Genomic DNA, 18,148 nt, shown 5'->3' with positions numbered 1-18,148 from the left:
AGGGATGATTCAAGAGGTGGGTGGGGTTTACATCCACGTGTGGGGAATCTCTTCCAACCCATCACTGACGGGACTGCTGGGGCAGGAGGAGGACATCTGGCTGCTTTAGTTGGGCGCCAGGGACTTAACAACCACCCACACCCTCCTCCTCAGCCTTCCTCCACCTTCAGTTGATCAAGTGCTGATGTGGACCCCTCTGGAGGGATAGGTCCGCCCCCCAAGAACAGCCCCTACCTGAGCTCACTCCTCAGAGATTTCGGTTTCCTGGTGGACGACCACCTTGGTCACTGACATGTCTGGGTGCTGCTCCTTGGCCTCCTTGATGGCCTGCACCAGGACCTGAGGAAGACAGAAACGACGCCCATCAGACAGAAGGCAGGCTGGCTAGTGAAGAAGGAAAGGGTCACGGGACACCACTTCTCTGGCAAGTTCAACCTTGCTGTCTGAAGAAGCAGGGCCGAGGGCGGGCTGAGCCACACTGATGACAGCTGAACCCATCCCGGGCTGCTTAGGGAGGGCTGGACACAGGGAAAGCTAAGAGCTGTCTTCAGGAAGTCAGGGGGACTTCAGAGGTGACAGGCTGGGTGGCTCTGGGAGGATTCACTCAAGACAGGGCGTCTAAAGAACAAAGCAAAATCTGTGCTCAGTGCAGGGTAACCAGGAGGCTCAGGACAGGAGAAGAAGATAATAAAGCATGCTACAAGAAGGAAGAGATGTCTTTGGCTGAAGTAGAGAAAAGAAAGGAAGGGAGAGTGGGAGGGTGTGTGATATGCCATTACTTATTATTATTTCTTGATCTTCACAACTCAATGAATCAAGGTAGTATCCTTAATTCCATTTTATAGAACCAAGGTTCAATGGTTAAAATGCTTAATGTTTCAGAGCTACTAAGTAATACAAAGGGGATTTTCACTTACATCCATCAGACTTTCCCCTTTACCAGACTGGTTTTCAGTTTCAGCAGGAGGTGGAAGGGCATGATGACCCTGTTTTAGCATCTGGAGGAGTTTTGATCATTTTAGGAAAGCAAAAAGGAGCAGATGAAAAGTTAAAGAAGAGTAATGACACCACTGGGCTTCCCTGGAGGCTCAGCGGTAAAGAATCCGCCTGTGATGCAGAAGACACAAGAGACCAGGCTCAGTCCCTAAGTCAGGAAGATCCCCTGGAGGAGGCCATGGCAACCCACTCCAGTATTCTTGCCTGGAGAATCCCATGAACAGAGGAGCCTGGGCTACAGTCCACAGGGTCACAGAGTCAGACCCGACAGAAGTGACTGAGCACGCATGCACGCACAATGACATCGCTACTCCCCTCGGGCTGCAAGTCTCGGAGCCTCAAGCTCAGAGCACCCCAAGGTGGAAGAGCCCAATACAGCCTTTGGGGGATGGCCGCATGGGATTCTCAGAGACAGCCTGTGCCCCACCCCACTCCTCCATCAGAAAGGGCTTGAGCTAGATTTGACTGGCTGATTGTTGAATCTGGCTCTTAAGACTACCCCTAGGAGGGATGGGAAGAAGGGAAATCCCTCTTCTGGTCTCCTGACTCCATGAAAGCCATTCCTGGAACTGCTACCCCTACAGAGCCCTGCTCATCCCCCCTCATCCTGTTTGCTCAACCAAGGCCCCGCCCAAGCCCTCTCTCTGGTTCCTCTGGTCTACACCTGCTCTCTCTGACAGCCTGCATCTTCTTCAAGAGCCCCCTCCCCATCCAGAGCCCACCATGTCTTGTTCCCTCCACGTGTCCCCATGTCTCAGGGACTGGAGGACAATCAAGCACCACTCTGAGCTATCAAGATGTGCATGTCCCTTTGTCACAATAACCTGAAAGAAACCTATGATTATTTTTGTTTTACAGATGGCAAAACTACAGAAGAGAAGTCAAATAACTCACTCAAGGACATATAACCAGTAAGTTACAGAGTCAGGATTCAAGCCGGGTCTGTCTCACAGCAAAGCCAAAGCTCCTTCCCAGGCCATCTAGCACACTAAGCACGTGGCAGGGGCTCAGAACACATCAGGCCGCGTGGGTGGATGCAGGCTGGTAACGCAGCACGATCCCCTCAGCTGGGGCAAACAGGCTGCCAGGGCTCCCACCTGGGCTTCTGCAGCCTCGCTGCTGGGACCCTCAGTCCAGTGTTTTTAGCTGTAAGTCTCAACCCTGCTACCAAGGGAATGGTCAGCACTGCAGCTCAGTTTTGTGTTTTTTTTTTTAAGGCGCTCAGCATATCAGCATAAAGGCCACAGAACTATGGCTCCGCGCTCCTGTCAATGATTCCAGAAGCATTTGCATGCAGTCTCTTCCACCCCCTCTTCTCTGCAGCTTTACTGTTCTAACTTCAGCTCCCAAAGAATTGGGAACATTAATCCTGACCTTATTATTTGCTAATTGCTTCAAGCACACAATTAGCACCTAATTAACATAAAAGCATAGAATTTTAGCACTCACAAGGGCCCAGAAATGATCTAGATCAACCTACTCTCTTTTAGGAGACGAAACAACAACAACAAAAAATCAGAGGTAAAGTGATTTGCCCAAGGTCACACAGCAAGTTCTTGACAGGTCTGGGAAGAAAGCAGGTTCCAAGTCTCCTGAGTCCCATCCTCTCACACGCTGTCCCCGCTGGCTGGCCCCTCCCAGTGCAGAGATCACAGGCTGGTCTGATCGCCTCTACTGCCTCCAGCACAGGCTACAGGATCCCCCCCAAACAGCGGCAGTTTTTCCATTAGCTTGGAGTCCACCGCGTGCCACACGATGTACATCTGTATCTCACTTGATTCTCACAACATCCTTGAAGGAAGATCTAGCTTATAGATGAGGAAACAGAGGCTTGAGGGAGTTAGAGCTAAAATCTGGTAAGAACTAGGATCCGAGCTCAAGTCTTTTTGAGTCTACAGCCCATGTTCCTTTTATTCCACTTCGCTGCTTCCTCAACCTGCGGTGCCCCCCTACCCCCACAGGTCTCGTGGTCTGATTCCCTTTGTCCTCCTTAACTGAGGACTGGAGAAGCTGGGGGGCTATTTGGAGATAAAGCTGTTGTCTTGTGCAAGCCAACTCTGGTATCCATCGGTCAACCCACTGGGAAACCTTCCCACATTCAGAATCTCCTTGGCATCCCTACCTGATCGTGGTCAATATCTGCATCTCCTGTGATCACAATTCTCTTTTCAATCCGAGTCTCTGAAATCCCACCTTTTACAGTCTGCAACCAAAGAGAAAAGTTATCATGTAAGAAAGAAATAAAGAAAGGAAGGGAGGAAAGAAGGAAGGGAGGAAGGAAGGAAGAAAAGAAAAACCCAAATAGCAAAACAAATAACATCAAGCAATCAGTCTGAAAACTATACTCCAAATTTTAATCTGCTGTGGGGTACTGCATAGATAGCCTTCTCACACACTTATTCACAATTTGGACTGGATCTGCTAAAATGAGCACACCTCTGTTCCTCTGTATTGCTAAAAATTCTTAATAAGCTAAACATAATTCTTTGAGTAAATAAAACAGGTGTTTCTTTTTGCTCTTTTCCTGTATATTTTGATTATTTTCAAGAGGAAAAAACTCAGAAGACTATAAACAAAAATGTCATGCAGCTTGAAACTAAGCTCTTTGTTTTAAAACAGTTTCCTATGACTAATGTCAAAAGATCCTCAAATAATGCCCCTACTTGACATATGAGGAAATCAAGGTCCAGATACACGAAGTAACTGGCTTCCAGTCATCTGTGTGTTGATGAAGGAGTTTGGTCAGGAATCTAGATTTCTTACTTACAAGAAAATGCTTTTTCCTCTAGTGCCACTGCAAACATGGATTCTCTATAATTTTCTGGGAGTAGTTCCAATTTTAGATACTTTGTCCCTCTTGCCCCCATAAACAATAGTCTAATGATTCCAATATTTCAGCATCTGAACTAGTTCCCATGGCCTGGATCCTCGATGTGGCATAAAAATTCTTTGTGAGACCTTCTTTGTGAGACCCCCAAGTTCTGATTTTTGGCTTAGAAAATACGGTTGCTTAATAATCCCAACAAAACTTGCCTTTAAACTGACCTCCCCAGCCAGACAGAGGAAGCACTGACCAGGGAGACAGAGGAATGTGTAAAGAGAAAAACATGTGACTCTATGAGACCACTAAAGAGGTAGGGATGCTCAGGGTCTCCCTGGGTTTATTACTGGGGAAAGCACCAGGGCCTTTCCACCTGAACATGGGGAATAACTTGCCTCAGTAAGGATAAAGCTGAAAATCCTTGTTTATGGACTGGGGTTCTTGCAGAGAGGCAGCAAGCCTGGCATGCCACTTGATTTCATAAGGAATTTCTAGCTGTCTGTTACCTTGGTAATTTGAGTTGTGGTGGTGCTGCTGGTGGTCTCGGATGTGATGGTCTGAGCTGTCAGCAAAACTCCTGGGTCCAAGTCACCGTTGCTGTCATCCGTCTGCAGAAGGAGACACAACACATCAGCATGCCTCTCAGGAAGCCTTGGGGGCAGATGCTGGAGATGCAGCTTTGCTCTGCAGTTGTGCATCCTAAAGCAAACCCCCAATTCCCTTCCAGTGATCTCTTACTTAATAAATAAAAAAAATCTCCTGGGAACAAAGCTCCTTCCAAAAAAGCCGGACGAGTCCAGTTTCCTCAGCATTGGGTCAGGGATAGGAGTGGATCAGAGACCGGAGGAGGCTGTGTAACCACAGATTCAAAACCAGTGACAGTAACTATGCATAAGTATACAGCATGTGACAGCTCACAAATGACTTTCAAAACTTCAGCTTTTTTTGATGCTTACATGAGTCCTATCAATATGAGTAGAAAAGGCAGAAACTTAATAGCACTCCCAGGTAAGGTGTGTGTGTGTGCGTGCTTCAGTTGTGTCCAACTCTTTGCAACCCTATGGACTGTAGCCCGCCAGGCTCCTCTGTCCCTGGGATTCTCTAGGCAAGATCTGAAGTGGGTTGCCATGCCCTCCTCTAGGGGATCTTCCCGGCCCAGGGACCTAACCCACATCTCTTATATCTCCTGCACTGGCAGGTGGGTTGTTTTTTTTTTTTTACCACTAGAGGTAAGACTCAGGCTCAGAGAAAGTGAATGGTTTGCCCAAGGACTCAAAACCAATCCTCTCTACAAATCTAGAGCTATTTACACACCACCCAAGGCAAGAAGGAAAGGTATAAACTCTTGGTTGCTAAAGCAAGGCTAGATTCTGAGTCATATGCCAGAACTTTCCAGAAAGAACCAGGAAAGGTCCCTGATGGGGTATAAGGAATCTCGGGCTATCTTCTTTGAAGATCAATATGAAAGACTGGAGCACGTGAGGTATGTTCTTTCAAGGCTAAGTAGGGGGAAATACATAGAATATCTCAATGACACTTACTGAGACCAAAACTATCATTGAAATGGGTCCTCCTCATTACAGGAGGAGTTTAAAACTATTTAAAACGCTGGGCTACACAACTAGTCTACATAGAGAACAAGGGCTGGGGCTACTTCTTGTTTCTCTGGAGCTCACTCTACTAGGACCAAGATAAATATATTATGATCAGGCTGAGAAACGACATTAGCAAAAAAGGAAAAGAAATGTTTGGCAGGAGCCAGACTCCGCCTGATGAACAGTTATCAGCAACCATTTGGGCCAGTAGCAGACTCAGAGCTGCTGACAATCCCTGACCAAGATGAAAAGAAACGAGGGGAGGAGGATGGAGGCTACCTACAGCTACACGCTTTTCAGACAGGCGAGGCCGGAACTGCCTGACACTGGCATCAAACACTGACTCAGCGGGGGATTTAGAGAACTGCAATTGTTTTCATAAAGTATCCTGCAGCAAGCAATGTGTTGGTTACTCTCTTTCTCTGCCTCTTTACAGAAGTCATTTATATTATACGTAGAGGCCTCCAACCCTTTTGAGTAAGGACCACATTTCATTGAGCCAAAAATTTGAGGCATCAAGGGGAGGGCAGGAGGAGGGGAAGAGCATTAGGGAAGAGTCCCTGGCTGGGCTCCCTTCCAAGTAGTGAAGTGAAGTTGCTCAGTCGGGTCCGACTCTTTGCAACCCCGTGGACTGTAGCCCACCAGGCTCCTCCGTCCATGGAATTCTCCAGGCAAGAATACTGGAGTGGGTTGCCATGTCCTTCTCCAGGGGATCTTCCCGACCCAGGGATCAAACCCCGGTCTCCCGAATTGCAGGCAGACACTTTAACCTCTGAGCCACGGTGGCTCAGATAGGTAGGAATCTGGATAAAACAGAGGGAACTTGATGGTGTCATCTAAGTCTTTCACTCATGCCAGCCACCTCTTACCATATTATTGACTAGTTCACTAACACCTTCTTCAGCCCAGACCCACTGATCTACCTTAGATTCAGACTCAACTAATATTTATTGCACTCATGCTATATGCCAAGCATATAATGCAACTGTTACCTCAATCACACCTATCGATATCTGAAGTAGGTTCTATTATTACACTATATAGAAAGTTAACTTTCTATAACTTAACTGTATAGAAAGTTAAGAAAACTGAGGTCCAGAGAAGTTAAATAAACTGTCAAGGTTCTACACTAGTAAGTGTTTGAACTAGGACTGAGGGCAAAGACATCTTGTCTAAAGACTGGGGTTCGGGTCCCAGCTCAGACAGTGGATGGCTATGGGATCTTGGCAAGTCATTCTGACTTTTCTGAGTTTTAGTTTTTCTCACTTTTACAACAGGAAGTCTTGTGCTCTGCTTCTACTGTAGCTGTGAAGATCAAAAGAGATTTGAAAAATAAAAGTATGTTGTAAGTTGTTAAGAATTTGTGTCCCAATATATACACAATGGATATTACTCAACCATAAAAAAGAATGAAATAATTTTGCCATTTGCAGCAACATGGATGAACCTAGAGATTATCATACTAAGTGAAGTCAGAAGAAGACAAATATTATATGATATCGCTTATATTATGTGGAATCTTAAAAAAATGATACAAATGAACTTATTTGTATAACAGAAAAAAATAATAGACACAGCAAAAGCAAGCTTATGATTACCAAAGAGGAAAGGGTGTGTAGCAGGGAGGGATACGTTAGGAGTCTGGGATTAAAATAAAACTATTATATATAGAATAGATAACCAACAAGGACTTACTGTTGGTTATCTATAACCAACAGGAACTATATTCAATATTTTATAATAACCAATAATGGAAAAGAATCTAAAGAATGTGTGTGTGTGTGTGTATATATATACACACACACACACATATACACACATACACACACACACATATATATATATATAACTGAATCACTTTGCTGTATACCTGAAACACAACACTGTAAATCAAGTATATTTCAATATTTTTTATTTTAAATTTATTTATATTTCAATTAATTTATTTTTTAATTGAAGGTTACTTGCTTTACAGAATTGTGTTGGTTTCTGCCAAACATCAACATGAATCAGCCAAAGGTCAATAACATTTTTAATTAAAAAAAAAAGAATTTGTGTGCCAGGAGGTCTAAATCTTCTTGAAGAGCTCCTCCTCTGCTAAACCTGAGAATCTATTACCTCCACCCACCCCCTTATTCCTCCTTTTCTGTCTTGAGAAGGTAGAAGAGGGAGGAGACACTGTTAAGATTTCTGACTTATGCTCTTCCCACATGGGGCCTCTTTTCTTGCCGATGTTTCCAAAAAGGGTTCTGTGGCTCTCACAGTTGCTTATAAAGTTAACCATTCCCTCATCCTATGACACAGCAGTTCCCCTCTTAGGTGTTTACCCAAGATAAGTGAGAACATGTGTCCACAGAAAGACTTGCACGTGAATGTTTAAAGCAGCTTTATTTATATTTCCCCCAAACTGGAATCAACTCAACTGTCCACCAAGAAATGAGAGGATAAACAAATTGTGGTATATTTGTACAGCGGAATACTACTCAACGATACAAAACAGTGGACTATGGATTCATATAATGTGCGTGACTCTGAAAAAGCATCTTTAGACAGAAAAGGGTATGACTGTATACTTCCATTTATATGAAGTTCAAGAACAGGCAAAGACTGGAAAAAGCTATGAAGAAGTTTTCAGGGGTCATGAAAATGTTCTGTGTCCCCAAAATGTCTTGGTTACACACATAGACACATTTATCAAAACCGATCAAACCGAACTCTTATCACTGTGCATATCGCTGTATGTAAATATTACCTCAAGTACACATACATACGTATACATGAAAAAAGTAAAAAACCCTATTCTGGCTCCCCACCTCCTCTCACCATATCCCAAAGTGTAGGAATTATGGACCAATTGAAATAAGGTTCCCAGGTTTACTTGTCTGGCAAGATAATAAAAACAGGAGCAGAAATAATTATAGTAAATAGTAACAATAGCAAATAATTATCTGGTGCTTATCATGTGCCAGTCACTTTTTTCTACATATTACTTATACCATCCTGCACTGTGCTTTTTCATTTACCAATTTATCATGTAGATATTCCCATTAGAAGCTTAAAAAAAAACTGTAAAGAATTACCATAACTGGATGTACTATATATAATTTATGTAACCCGTTCCCTATTGAGGGGCACTTGGGTGGTTTCTATGGTAGTGACAACTTAATCTGAAATGCACATTTTATGTACATTAACTTATTCATTCCTTGCAACAACCCTATGAGGTAGAACTATTATTAGCCCCATTTTACAAATGAGGAAACTGAGGCACAAAGTGATTTAGTAACTTGACTGGATACTAGTAAGTGATGAACAGGTTCAAATTCAGTAAATCCAATTTCAAAGTCAACACTTCCCCACCATACTTCACTGTCTAGTCAGTAAGAAGCAAGACAAACTATAAATTTGTCTTAAGCCTGGTTAAAGTGAAATGAAGGTAGATGTATGCAAGTGAAATTCACTCAGTTGCATCCAACTCTTTGCCACCCTGTGAACTAAAGCCTGCCAGGTTCCTCTGGTGATGGAATTTTCCAGGCAAGAATACTGGAGTGGGTAGCCTATCACTGCTCCAGGGGATCTTCCCAACCCACGAATCAAACCAGGGTCTCCTACACTGCAGGCAGATTCTTTACCAGCTGAGCTACTAGGTAGCTGGTAGCTGGTTAAAGTGTCTTAAGCCTGGTTAAAGTGAAATAAAGGAAGACACATAACAATATAATAATAGCTACCATTCTGGAATAGCCACTATGTACCAGGAAAATATTATCTTTATCTCAATAACCTTATAAAGGTATTTCTCAGAAGAGAAAGCTAAGGCTTGGAGATTGACTTGCTAAAGGTCACAAAGCCAGCAGGTGCTGGAATTAAGATCCAGGTTTCTCGAGGACTTCCCTGGTGGTCCAGTGGCTAAGACTCTGTACTCCCAACACAGGGAGCCTGGGTTCCATCCCTGGTCAGGAAACCAGATCCCACAGGCCACAACTAAAAGTTTGCATGCCACAGCTAAAGATCTCACATGCCACAATGAAGACCAGCGCAGCTAAACAAATAAATGACTATATATATATATATATATATATTTTTTTTTTTTTTTAAGAAGATCCAAGTTTCTCTAACTCCAGGGCCCACAGGCTTTATCTTGTACATCATGGGGCCTCCGTATTTCTCTTACATGCTAGCATATTTTAAAATGAATTTTTGTATGGGATACACTCAAACCATACATGGGCTTCTGTGGGCAGAATGGCACTAACAGTTTTTAAGTAATTTATTTTGAACCATTAAAAGTTTTTTTGATATGCACATTACAAAATTTAAAATATTCAAAATGGAGATGAAATGTCAGTGTCCCTCCCACTCCTGACCACAGACTGAAGTCCCAGGCCTCTTCATCCCAGGCCATCCAGTGGTGGGTTTTTGTGTTTTTGAGCACCCACTCAAGAGACAGTATATTCACATATAAGCCTTTGTATCCATACCTATACATACAACCCTTTTCCCTCACATAAACAGCATATTATTTATACCATATTGTACTGCATTTTCTTCATTTACCAATTTATCACATAGATTATTCCCATCAGAAGCTTTTTTTAATGGTTGCACATAATTACCTTAATTGGACGTACTATAAATTGCAAACCTGCTCTCTATTGACAGACAGCTGTTTCCATGGTTTCCATGGTAGTGACGGCTTAGAGAGTTCCCTCCCATATGCAAGTGCTTCTTTCAAAACGCTCCTGGCTCACTGTGCTCAATCTTAAAGGGACGTCCTCTGCCTTCCTCTGCAGTCCCCACCACTGCCAAGTCCTGTTCATCCGTCTCTGTCTCTCCTGACATAGCTCTTTCTTCTCGTTTCCTCAGGCTACACTTCAGTTCTTCACAAGCATCCCCCTAAACCTGCCAGAAGCCGTATCCCTGTCCCCAGGCAGCCCCTCCTTTAATAGATTCAGCACACAGCTTTAGGAACCATCTTCCAAAACCACTGCCTAAATGAGGCTACTTTATCACCACTGCCAGAAAACCTGAAGCCATGGAGCAAGTCATTATTTACCAAACTCAAATTCCACAGCTGAGACCACAAGAGGGAGAAGCCGGAAGCACACCACGTTAACTGAATGTCTATGAACACACCAAGCGCTGTCCAGACGCCACTTCGCTTCATCCTTCTCCAAAACCTGCAGTGGTGGGTAGTACTATCCCCATTTTACAGGCAGGAAACAGAGGCTTAGAGATTAGTGATTTGTTTAAAGTTATCCAGCTAGTACATGGTTGAGCTGGGATACAAATTCCACTTGTCTAATTGCAAAGAATGTGCTTTTAATTGGCAAGTGACACTGCTGCCCAAAGGTGGATGTCATCACCCAGCTTATGGTGATGTGAGGATTAACCGAAAGGATTTGTGTGCAACCAGCCAGCCAGAGCTCCACGCGGCCGCCTCCTTCCCATCATGCAGGCTTCAGCTAAAATGTCACCTTTTCGGAGAGGATTTCCTTGACTATTCCAGGCCCAGAATAGCAACTCTTCATGTTATCGCATATTGTCTGACTCTTGATCCTATTTTAGTTCCTTTAAAGCACTTATCACTGTCTGAAATGTATACATCTGGGTTTTATTGCCTGTCTCTCCAGACTGGAACGTCAGTTCCAGAGAGAAGGGCCTGTGTCCACCCTGTACATTGCTTTGGCCTAATACATAAATGCTCAAATACTTGCTGCAGTAATGAATAAACAGTTCAGTTTACAGACAGAAAAGTTTTTTGTACTTTTGGTTTCTGTGAATGAAAAAGGAAATGACTCAACCTAAGCAAAATGAGTTCATTCAAATTATTAACAAGGAAGGAGAAATTTTACTAAGAGTAGGAAGTAAACAAAATTTTAAGCACTAAATTCTTATATGATTTTAAATTTAATTGTAGTAAATTGATTCTAAATATTTTAGCTCTTACTTCCTTTTTTTAATATTTTATTTTATTTTTTTTTAATTTATTTTATTTTATTTTTAAACTTTACATAATTGTATTAGTTTTGCCAAGTATCAAAATAGTTCTTACTTCCTTACTTAGACTTCCCTGGTGGCTCAGACGGTAAAGCATCTGCCTACAATGTGGGAGACCCACGTTCAGCCCCTGGGTCAGGAAAATCTCCTGGAGAAGGAAATGGCACCCCACTCCAGTATTCTTGCCTGGAAAATCCCATGGTTGGAGGAGCCTGGTCCTCCGTGGGGTCCATAGGGTCACAAAGAGTCGGACACGACTGAGCGACTTCACTTTCTTTCTCTTACTTACATTTCAGGTGTGGTGTTCAAGTACCATCTTACACAAGTTTCACAACAGAATCATGAGGTAGATACTAACACGATGCAGGCGGGTATGGGGGGTGGAGCGGGGGGCATCAGGGATCCCAGATGCTCAACCGCTTGTTTAAGTTAATATATGGAGAAGCTGGGACCTGAGCTCAGGTTTGTTTGACCCAAAGCCCATGTTCTCAACCATCACACTGGATTGTCTTCCCTAACTGAACTCAGTGGATATAAGCCATCAGATCCAAGATAATTTTGCTTTTAATAAAGTATCTGGGGACATCTTGAGATGAGTGATCTCTTCTGAAAAGGACTGCCCCAGAAAAGCCTAGTATTATTTGCAGCAAGTGATGAGAAACCCTGTGTAGAGAGGTGATTTATCATGTTTACTGGATAGTCTCTGGTTCTGAAACATTGAACCGTGTCCCACCTGGGCAGCCTCGTACGTGATGGTCTTGGTCTCCGTGTGGACGATAGGGACGTCTTTGGTTGGAATTTCACTTTTCACAGCATTGGCAGTGTCTGAGATCGTGACGGTCTGAGTCTTCACCAGGGGAGGCTGTGAGGCAGTAAAGAAAGAGAGTTACCGGAGTCCTCTGGAGGCTGTGGCTACCTAATCTTCTGACATTGATCTGATCAAAGCAAAGGGCTAGCTCAACCTCTGCCCAAGCCTTGGACACTATTCCAGTGTAGCCCTGACAAGGTGTCGAATCACCAAGGACATTAAAGAACAGCACTACTGTTCACTTTCGCAGGCTTAATGGAAAGCAATGGTATCAGACAGTTACGAATGGTGAAACAGAACACTTCAGATGGACCTTCAGAATTTGAATATAAAACTATTTGCCAAAGAGCAGTCACTTCTGTTTGTCCTTGTGACTGTACCATTAAAATTAAGGAAATCAGCCACATTTCCTCCCCTTAGTACAAACGGTACATGACATAGCACTGGCATTGGAACACATTGCCCTGCAATTCATTAACTTCTTTCAAATCAATGTCAGACATTCACTTTGGAGTTATTGAAAAGAAAACAATATTGGAAAAAGTGGAGAGAAGATAATCAGTTTTACCACCACCTGGTGATTAATCTCAGAATTTCCAGAGAATGAACTTAAGCGAAATATCAAAGGTTTCCTGTCCATCAGCTCACCTTCCCCAAGACTATAAATCACCCTGAAACTAGCATATGATTGTGGTAAAGTTAAGTGGCCATCCACCTTAGCATAGGAGATTAGTGCCTATGATCATGGAAGCTCCCGTGAGTGCGGTCAGTGGGAGTGGTGGGCTGCACTATTTGGTGCAATACATAAGCCATTATTTGGGGCCTGACTCCTCATTTAAAAAGTCAGTTACCCCTTTTAATTGATTAAGAGTATTTGAGTTTTGGGGGCAGGGTCTCAGAACACTGAAGGCCCCTCATCACAGAAGTCTCAGAAATTCGCCTCTTTACGAAGCCCGTTCTCAATCGAGGAAAAGAGTTTTGGGGGTAGTATTAATGACTCTGAATACATTTACTTGTAGTAATCAAGAACTGCAATTTTACTCTGTGATTTTTGAAAAGAGCCAAGAGGCAACTGTCCTCACCACTGCCACCACCACCTCCTCCGCAGAATAGATTCTGGCCCTCTCCCAAAGTGAGTCGTTAGATCTGCATCACTGAATCAGTTACTACCTGGAAACTTCGAATGAGGGTGGGGAATTGGTTACCCACACGAGAGTCAAGAAATGATCCGTTTTGCTTTCCAAGTGGCTTTCCTGGTGCAACACGTTGCTCACTACTCTCTGCCTTTTTCTCACCAAGTTGCAGCTGGGAGGAAGCTGGTGATACTGAGGCCCGTAAGGCACTGGCCTGTTCCTCCACTCCTACACACTCCCCACTGGGACCTCTCAGCTCTTCCTTAATATCAAGAGAGCCAGCTGCCCCCAGCTCCTTCTCTTCTGTCTCCTTGCTGCTTACAGGGAGGGAGCCAAAGTCAAAGATTTTTGGAGACTCCGGTGAAGCGGTCATTTGGCTCTTACTAGGAATTACTGAACGCTTGGGGCCCTCCCATTCAGAGTCGGGGTTGGTAGATGGCCCCGTGGTCACGGCAGCCACCTCCTCGGTGCGAATGCCATTTATATTCTACAAATGAATGAACACACACAAGAGTGAGAAGATTAGGAGTAGGTGGGGAACACAGTGAACTCTGAGAATCAACAATGATTTCTAAGAGGCCTCGAAAATATTAATACTAATATAAACCAGGAATCTAAGCTCCTGAAGGTGGTCAAAAGGAAGAATTACTTGCTGTTCACTAAACATGTCAGCAGCTTAAACAATTCCAATCCCATTTTAGTCATAGTTCTACAGCATGGTTAATCTGAGAAATGATTCTGATGTGCCTCACAGAGGAACAGTTTGTGTTAACTATGGACTTCTCTGTAAAACATACTCTTCATACTCAGAGGGGAAACTATTCCTAAACACCTAACTCATTACTATGCACAGGACACAGGGCAATTTATGAGTCGATAAAACATAGCTGGATGAGTCTGCTCAGACTGAAAAATGTTCCATACATCTCCAAGCCATATGTATCATCATGCTGGCCCATGATGGAGAAGCTGAAATCTAGACTTTGGTTGGCAGAGATATGGACGGTGAGTACATCCAGCACAGACAATCCAATCATGGTCAAAGAATTAACTACAATATCAGAAATAGTGAGACAATGCTTTTAAACAGAATAAACATGATTTATCAGCAGTTGAGAAGTATTTCTCCATGGATGAATGACAATGTCTCCAACTCCTGAGAGAAATAAATCCTGGAAACATAGAGTTCCCTCTTGGGCTACATGTCTCACATCAAAGGATAAACAGATCTAAAATAAGAACTTTGAAGAGAACGTGGAAGAGAAGGTAACATCACAGTGTGTGGACCTATTTCTAACGCTTAAAGAAAAGTGCTGTGGTTGGAAGCAGAGTAGGAACTCACATAGCAGGAAAAGAACACGAAGCATGTGAGAAACGAACAATCTAACAGAAGCCAAATGTTAGGAAAACTGGCATGCGCTCACCAGAGAGCTATAAATAAGCCACGTAGGCCTGAAATTTTGGTAAAATCAGTTTACCATATTACATGCCATATAGGAAATTAACAGAAAAGCACTCTTTTAAAAAGGTGTTCCTGGAATAGACAACTTATGCTTGGACCAGCCTACACGTTTTAGTGCTGCAATCACACTATGTGTATTATATTAAAAAAAAAAAATCGTTGCTGCTCCTTAAGTTGTAAACCAGTCTACACTGTGATGAATATAAACCAGCGGTCTAGTAAGAGAAGAAAAGATGCACTGCACTTCAGAACTCCAGGCCAACTTTACCTCTAAGAACAGTCTAACTTAAGAGCATTTCAAAGTGGTACAAGTTGAACTCACATTAGGTAGGTCTTTCATTGACTGATCATGAATATTACGTAGGACATGAAAAACGGGATTGAAAGATGACAAGAGAAACTGTCTTTGTCTGAAGGTATATCAGAGATATATAAACTATTCATGCTAAGCATATATGAATTTCCTCATATTTAAAGTGAGAATAATACTTGGTTTGACTCACAGGGTTCTGAAAGATCAAATACAATAGTATAGGAAAGCACTCTGTAAATTCTCTATTACCATGTAGATTCACTTAATTCAATCAACATTATCTGAGCACCAATAATAGGCTAGGGCCTGGGGGACACCAGAATGAGTTTGTTGTTACGTTACTAACACTCTGTACTACTTTCTAAGGCACTTATCTCACCATTTCTTTCGAGTCAGACAAGCTGTTATGGAGCTGCCCAAAATAGATTCACTGGTAATAAACAGATAGGCTTTCTCAAATTGCTGTATGCTAGCTCTAATGCTGTGAACAGCATATCCAAACCCAGTCACATGGAGAGGCTTCTCCAGATAATTTTGTCACAACTGAGAAGGTTGATTAATAACCAGGAAAATGCCTAAGATAATCAAGGAAGAGCCAATTTTATACCAGTCTGACCAACTGATAATCAAACATTGCTGAGGCCAGCACCACCTGGCCCAAAGTTGCCTACTGCTGAGTAAAATTAGATAGATTGATCATTTTTTTTCCAAAGCAGGAATTGAGGAGACCAAGGGAAAAGCTGTGGCCACAGTAATATCAATTCAACAAATATTTACTGATCACCAAATACGTATTAGTCATTGGAAACAAAGGAAAACTGATAACAGTTGGGTTGGATTACTACTTAGAGCACTCTCACATATGGTCGAATCAGCCGCTCCAGTTGGCTCCGCTGTCGAGATCTCTGGGACAACACAGCCAACTACTTACTGGACACTCTCCCAGGCATATGGGATACAATATGCCCCAAACTAAACTCATCCAGTCCACTTTAGTGTGTCCCGTATCTGCTCTTTTCTATTCCCACACTTAATGTCTCCATTCAGGCTCTTATAATGCCTCACCCAACTTACTGCTAATGCCCTAAACAAATTTTCTTTTCCTTCTTCCTTTCTCATCTCAATCCTTTCCTGAACACATCCTTTATTCTGCTGTGAAAGTGTTTATTTCTAAAAATGAAACACTGAAAATTCCATTTTTCAGCTTAAAGTCCTTCAGTGACTCTTCACTGACTTTTGGTTAACGTTCAGGTCCTTTTCTAACACACAGAAAATACTTTAAAATATGACTCCTCTCTCTCTCTCTCTAGCTTCACTCTGCTACACCTCCACATACACCCTTCTCTCTACTAACTCAAGACAATTTGCAATTCTTAGAACAGAGCATGCTTTCTTTTGCCCCTGTGCCTTTGTCAATATTGTATTGTTCCTTCTGCCTGCAAGTCCTTACTCAGCTCATGTTAGTTCTTCTGGAAGTTTTCTCCTGGATGCCTAAAGTATGTTTAGATACTGCGACTTTCATTCCCACTGTACCCTGCCATCATTGGTTTAGTCATCTGTCTTTTCCATCAGACTGAGCTCCTTGGGGGATAAGGACTTCTGTAGTTCTTAGCTCTATATCTCTCTTGCACAGTTTTTGGCACATATAGATGTTCAGTAAAAACTTGCTGAAATTATACTAGATAAATTCAGGAGCCCTGAGAACTGTTTTGCCTCAAGCTATTCAAAAACTGAAAAGGCTCGTTTAGAAAGAACATAAAAAGTGGCCCCCTTGACCAGACCAGCATTCAGTGTTCTACATCAGAGGAAAACTAACATTATGGCATGTTCACCATGTGACAGGTACTCTAGCAAGTTTTCTCTTTTCATTTTTCACAACCTCATTACGAGGTAGTCACTATTTCTATTTTATAGATGAAAAAATGGAGAGGGTAAGCAGGCGAGAGCTGGGAACTAATGGAACTAGAGTTTAACCTAACCCTAAGGTCAGTGTCTGATTCCAAAGGCCATTTCTACCCATGGCAACAGAAAGTATTTCTAGTAGGCCCAAAGGACACATCCTATTACATTCAAAAGAATATACAATAACCCTGACTTTTCTTTTGGGAAGTACAAAAATTGCCCAAAGTCCTCTCAGCGGAGTCTGATCTTAGTGGCTGACACCATACTTTGAAACATAAGCAGATGGCTGGAAAGCCAGAAGAAGTGATTGGGGCAAAAAGAAGATATAAAATCCTTATGACATAAGACACACACAATTTGGCATCTAACATGAGTAAAGAATTTTAACTGACAGTGCTGTGCCTTTGGCTATGACCATCAGCATGGACCATTGGATTATATAAGATTCTGCACAGCCCCATATACCAAACTGGCCTGGAAACTTTAAACAGATCTTCTGAAGGATATGTCACAAGGTTGTCTAGTTGGTTTCAAGAATATGAGAAGCAAAAATGTTAGACCAGTATTTAAGTGAGCAGGAACACTGTTTGACTGAAAACTCTGTTTTACTTAAGAAGTCAGTAGTTCCTGCTAAGTATGATAAACCAGTATTTTCTTTGGGGGAGAAAAAACTCTTGATTTTTTTTTTTGGAATTTTTTTTTCCTCCTAAAGCCTTTATCTTGACAATGACTTACTCAAACAGATTATGTCACAGGATCATCAAGCCCTGAGCATGTATGTGCTTTTATGAGTTATAAATAACCTCTCTCTTGACTCAGGGATTACAGATATTATTAAAAGTGGGATATGGGTGTTTTATATGTATTTCGCTGTTATTTCATTAAATGCAAACCAGTGTCTTCCTTTTTAGGTTATTTTTGAAGGAAGGGATTTATCTATTTTATTGAAATAAGTACAGTTATGCTGACAAGACTCTCTTATCCTATAAGCATCACAGTGAAGATAAATCCTGAAATCTTTCTAAAATTTTGCTGCATAAGCAAGAGCCATATACTGTTGTTTTTTTTTTTTTTCTGGAGGGTCTATGTAGTAATTCTCTCCATTTTGTCACTTGTTCCTT

The 18,148-nt window shown here is 42.4% G+C and overlaps 1 protein-coding gene across 43 annotated transcripts in view; it reads right to left on the bottom strand.

The window, feature by feature from the left end:
- Nucleotides 1–18,148, bottom strand: part of EPB41 (erythrocyte membrane protein band 4.1) — a 181,547-nt gene that overhangs the window by 3,364 nt on the left and 160,035 nt on the right. For 26 of the 43 annotated variants that reach the window (XM_086332349.1, XM_086332338.1, XM_086332365.1 and 23 more), the window contains 4 exons: nucleotides 12,143–12,271; nucleotides 4,324–4,425; nucleotides 3,119–3,199; nucleotides 235–339 (listed from right to left, as the gene is read on the bottom strand). In XM_086332349.1, coding sequence (XP_086188475.1) covers nucleotides 241–339; nucleotides 3,119–3,199; nucleotides 4,324–4,425; nucleotides 12,143–12,271 — 411 coding nt within the window. In that variant the 3' untranslated portion in view covers nucleotides 235–240. Of the gene's footprint in view, nucleotides 1–234; nucleotides 340–3,118; nucleotides 3,200–4,323; nucleotides 4,426–12,142; nucleotides 12,272–13,387; nucleotides 13,838–18,148 lie in introns of all 43 variants that reach the window. The other 17 variants (XM_086332303.1, XM_086332292.1, XM_086332129.1 and 14 more) reach the window with 1 other exon arrangement.

The sequence above is a fragment of the Bos grunniens genome, chromosome 2 (assembly GCF_055505025.1).
Source record: "Bos grunniens cultivar Pamir isolate PY7600 chromosome 2, Bosgru_T2T1.0, whole genome shotgun sequence".
Lineage (NCBI taxonomy): Eukaryota > Metazoa > Chordata > Mammalia > Artiodactyla > Bovidae > Bos > Bos grunniens.
This window is presented reverse-complemented; position numbering and strand designations above follow the sequence as displayed.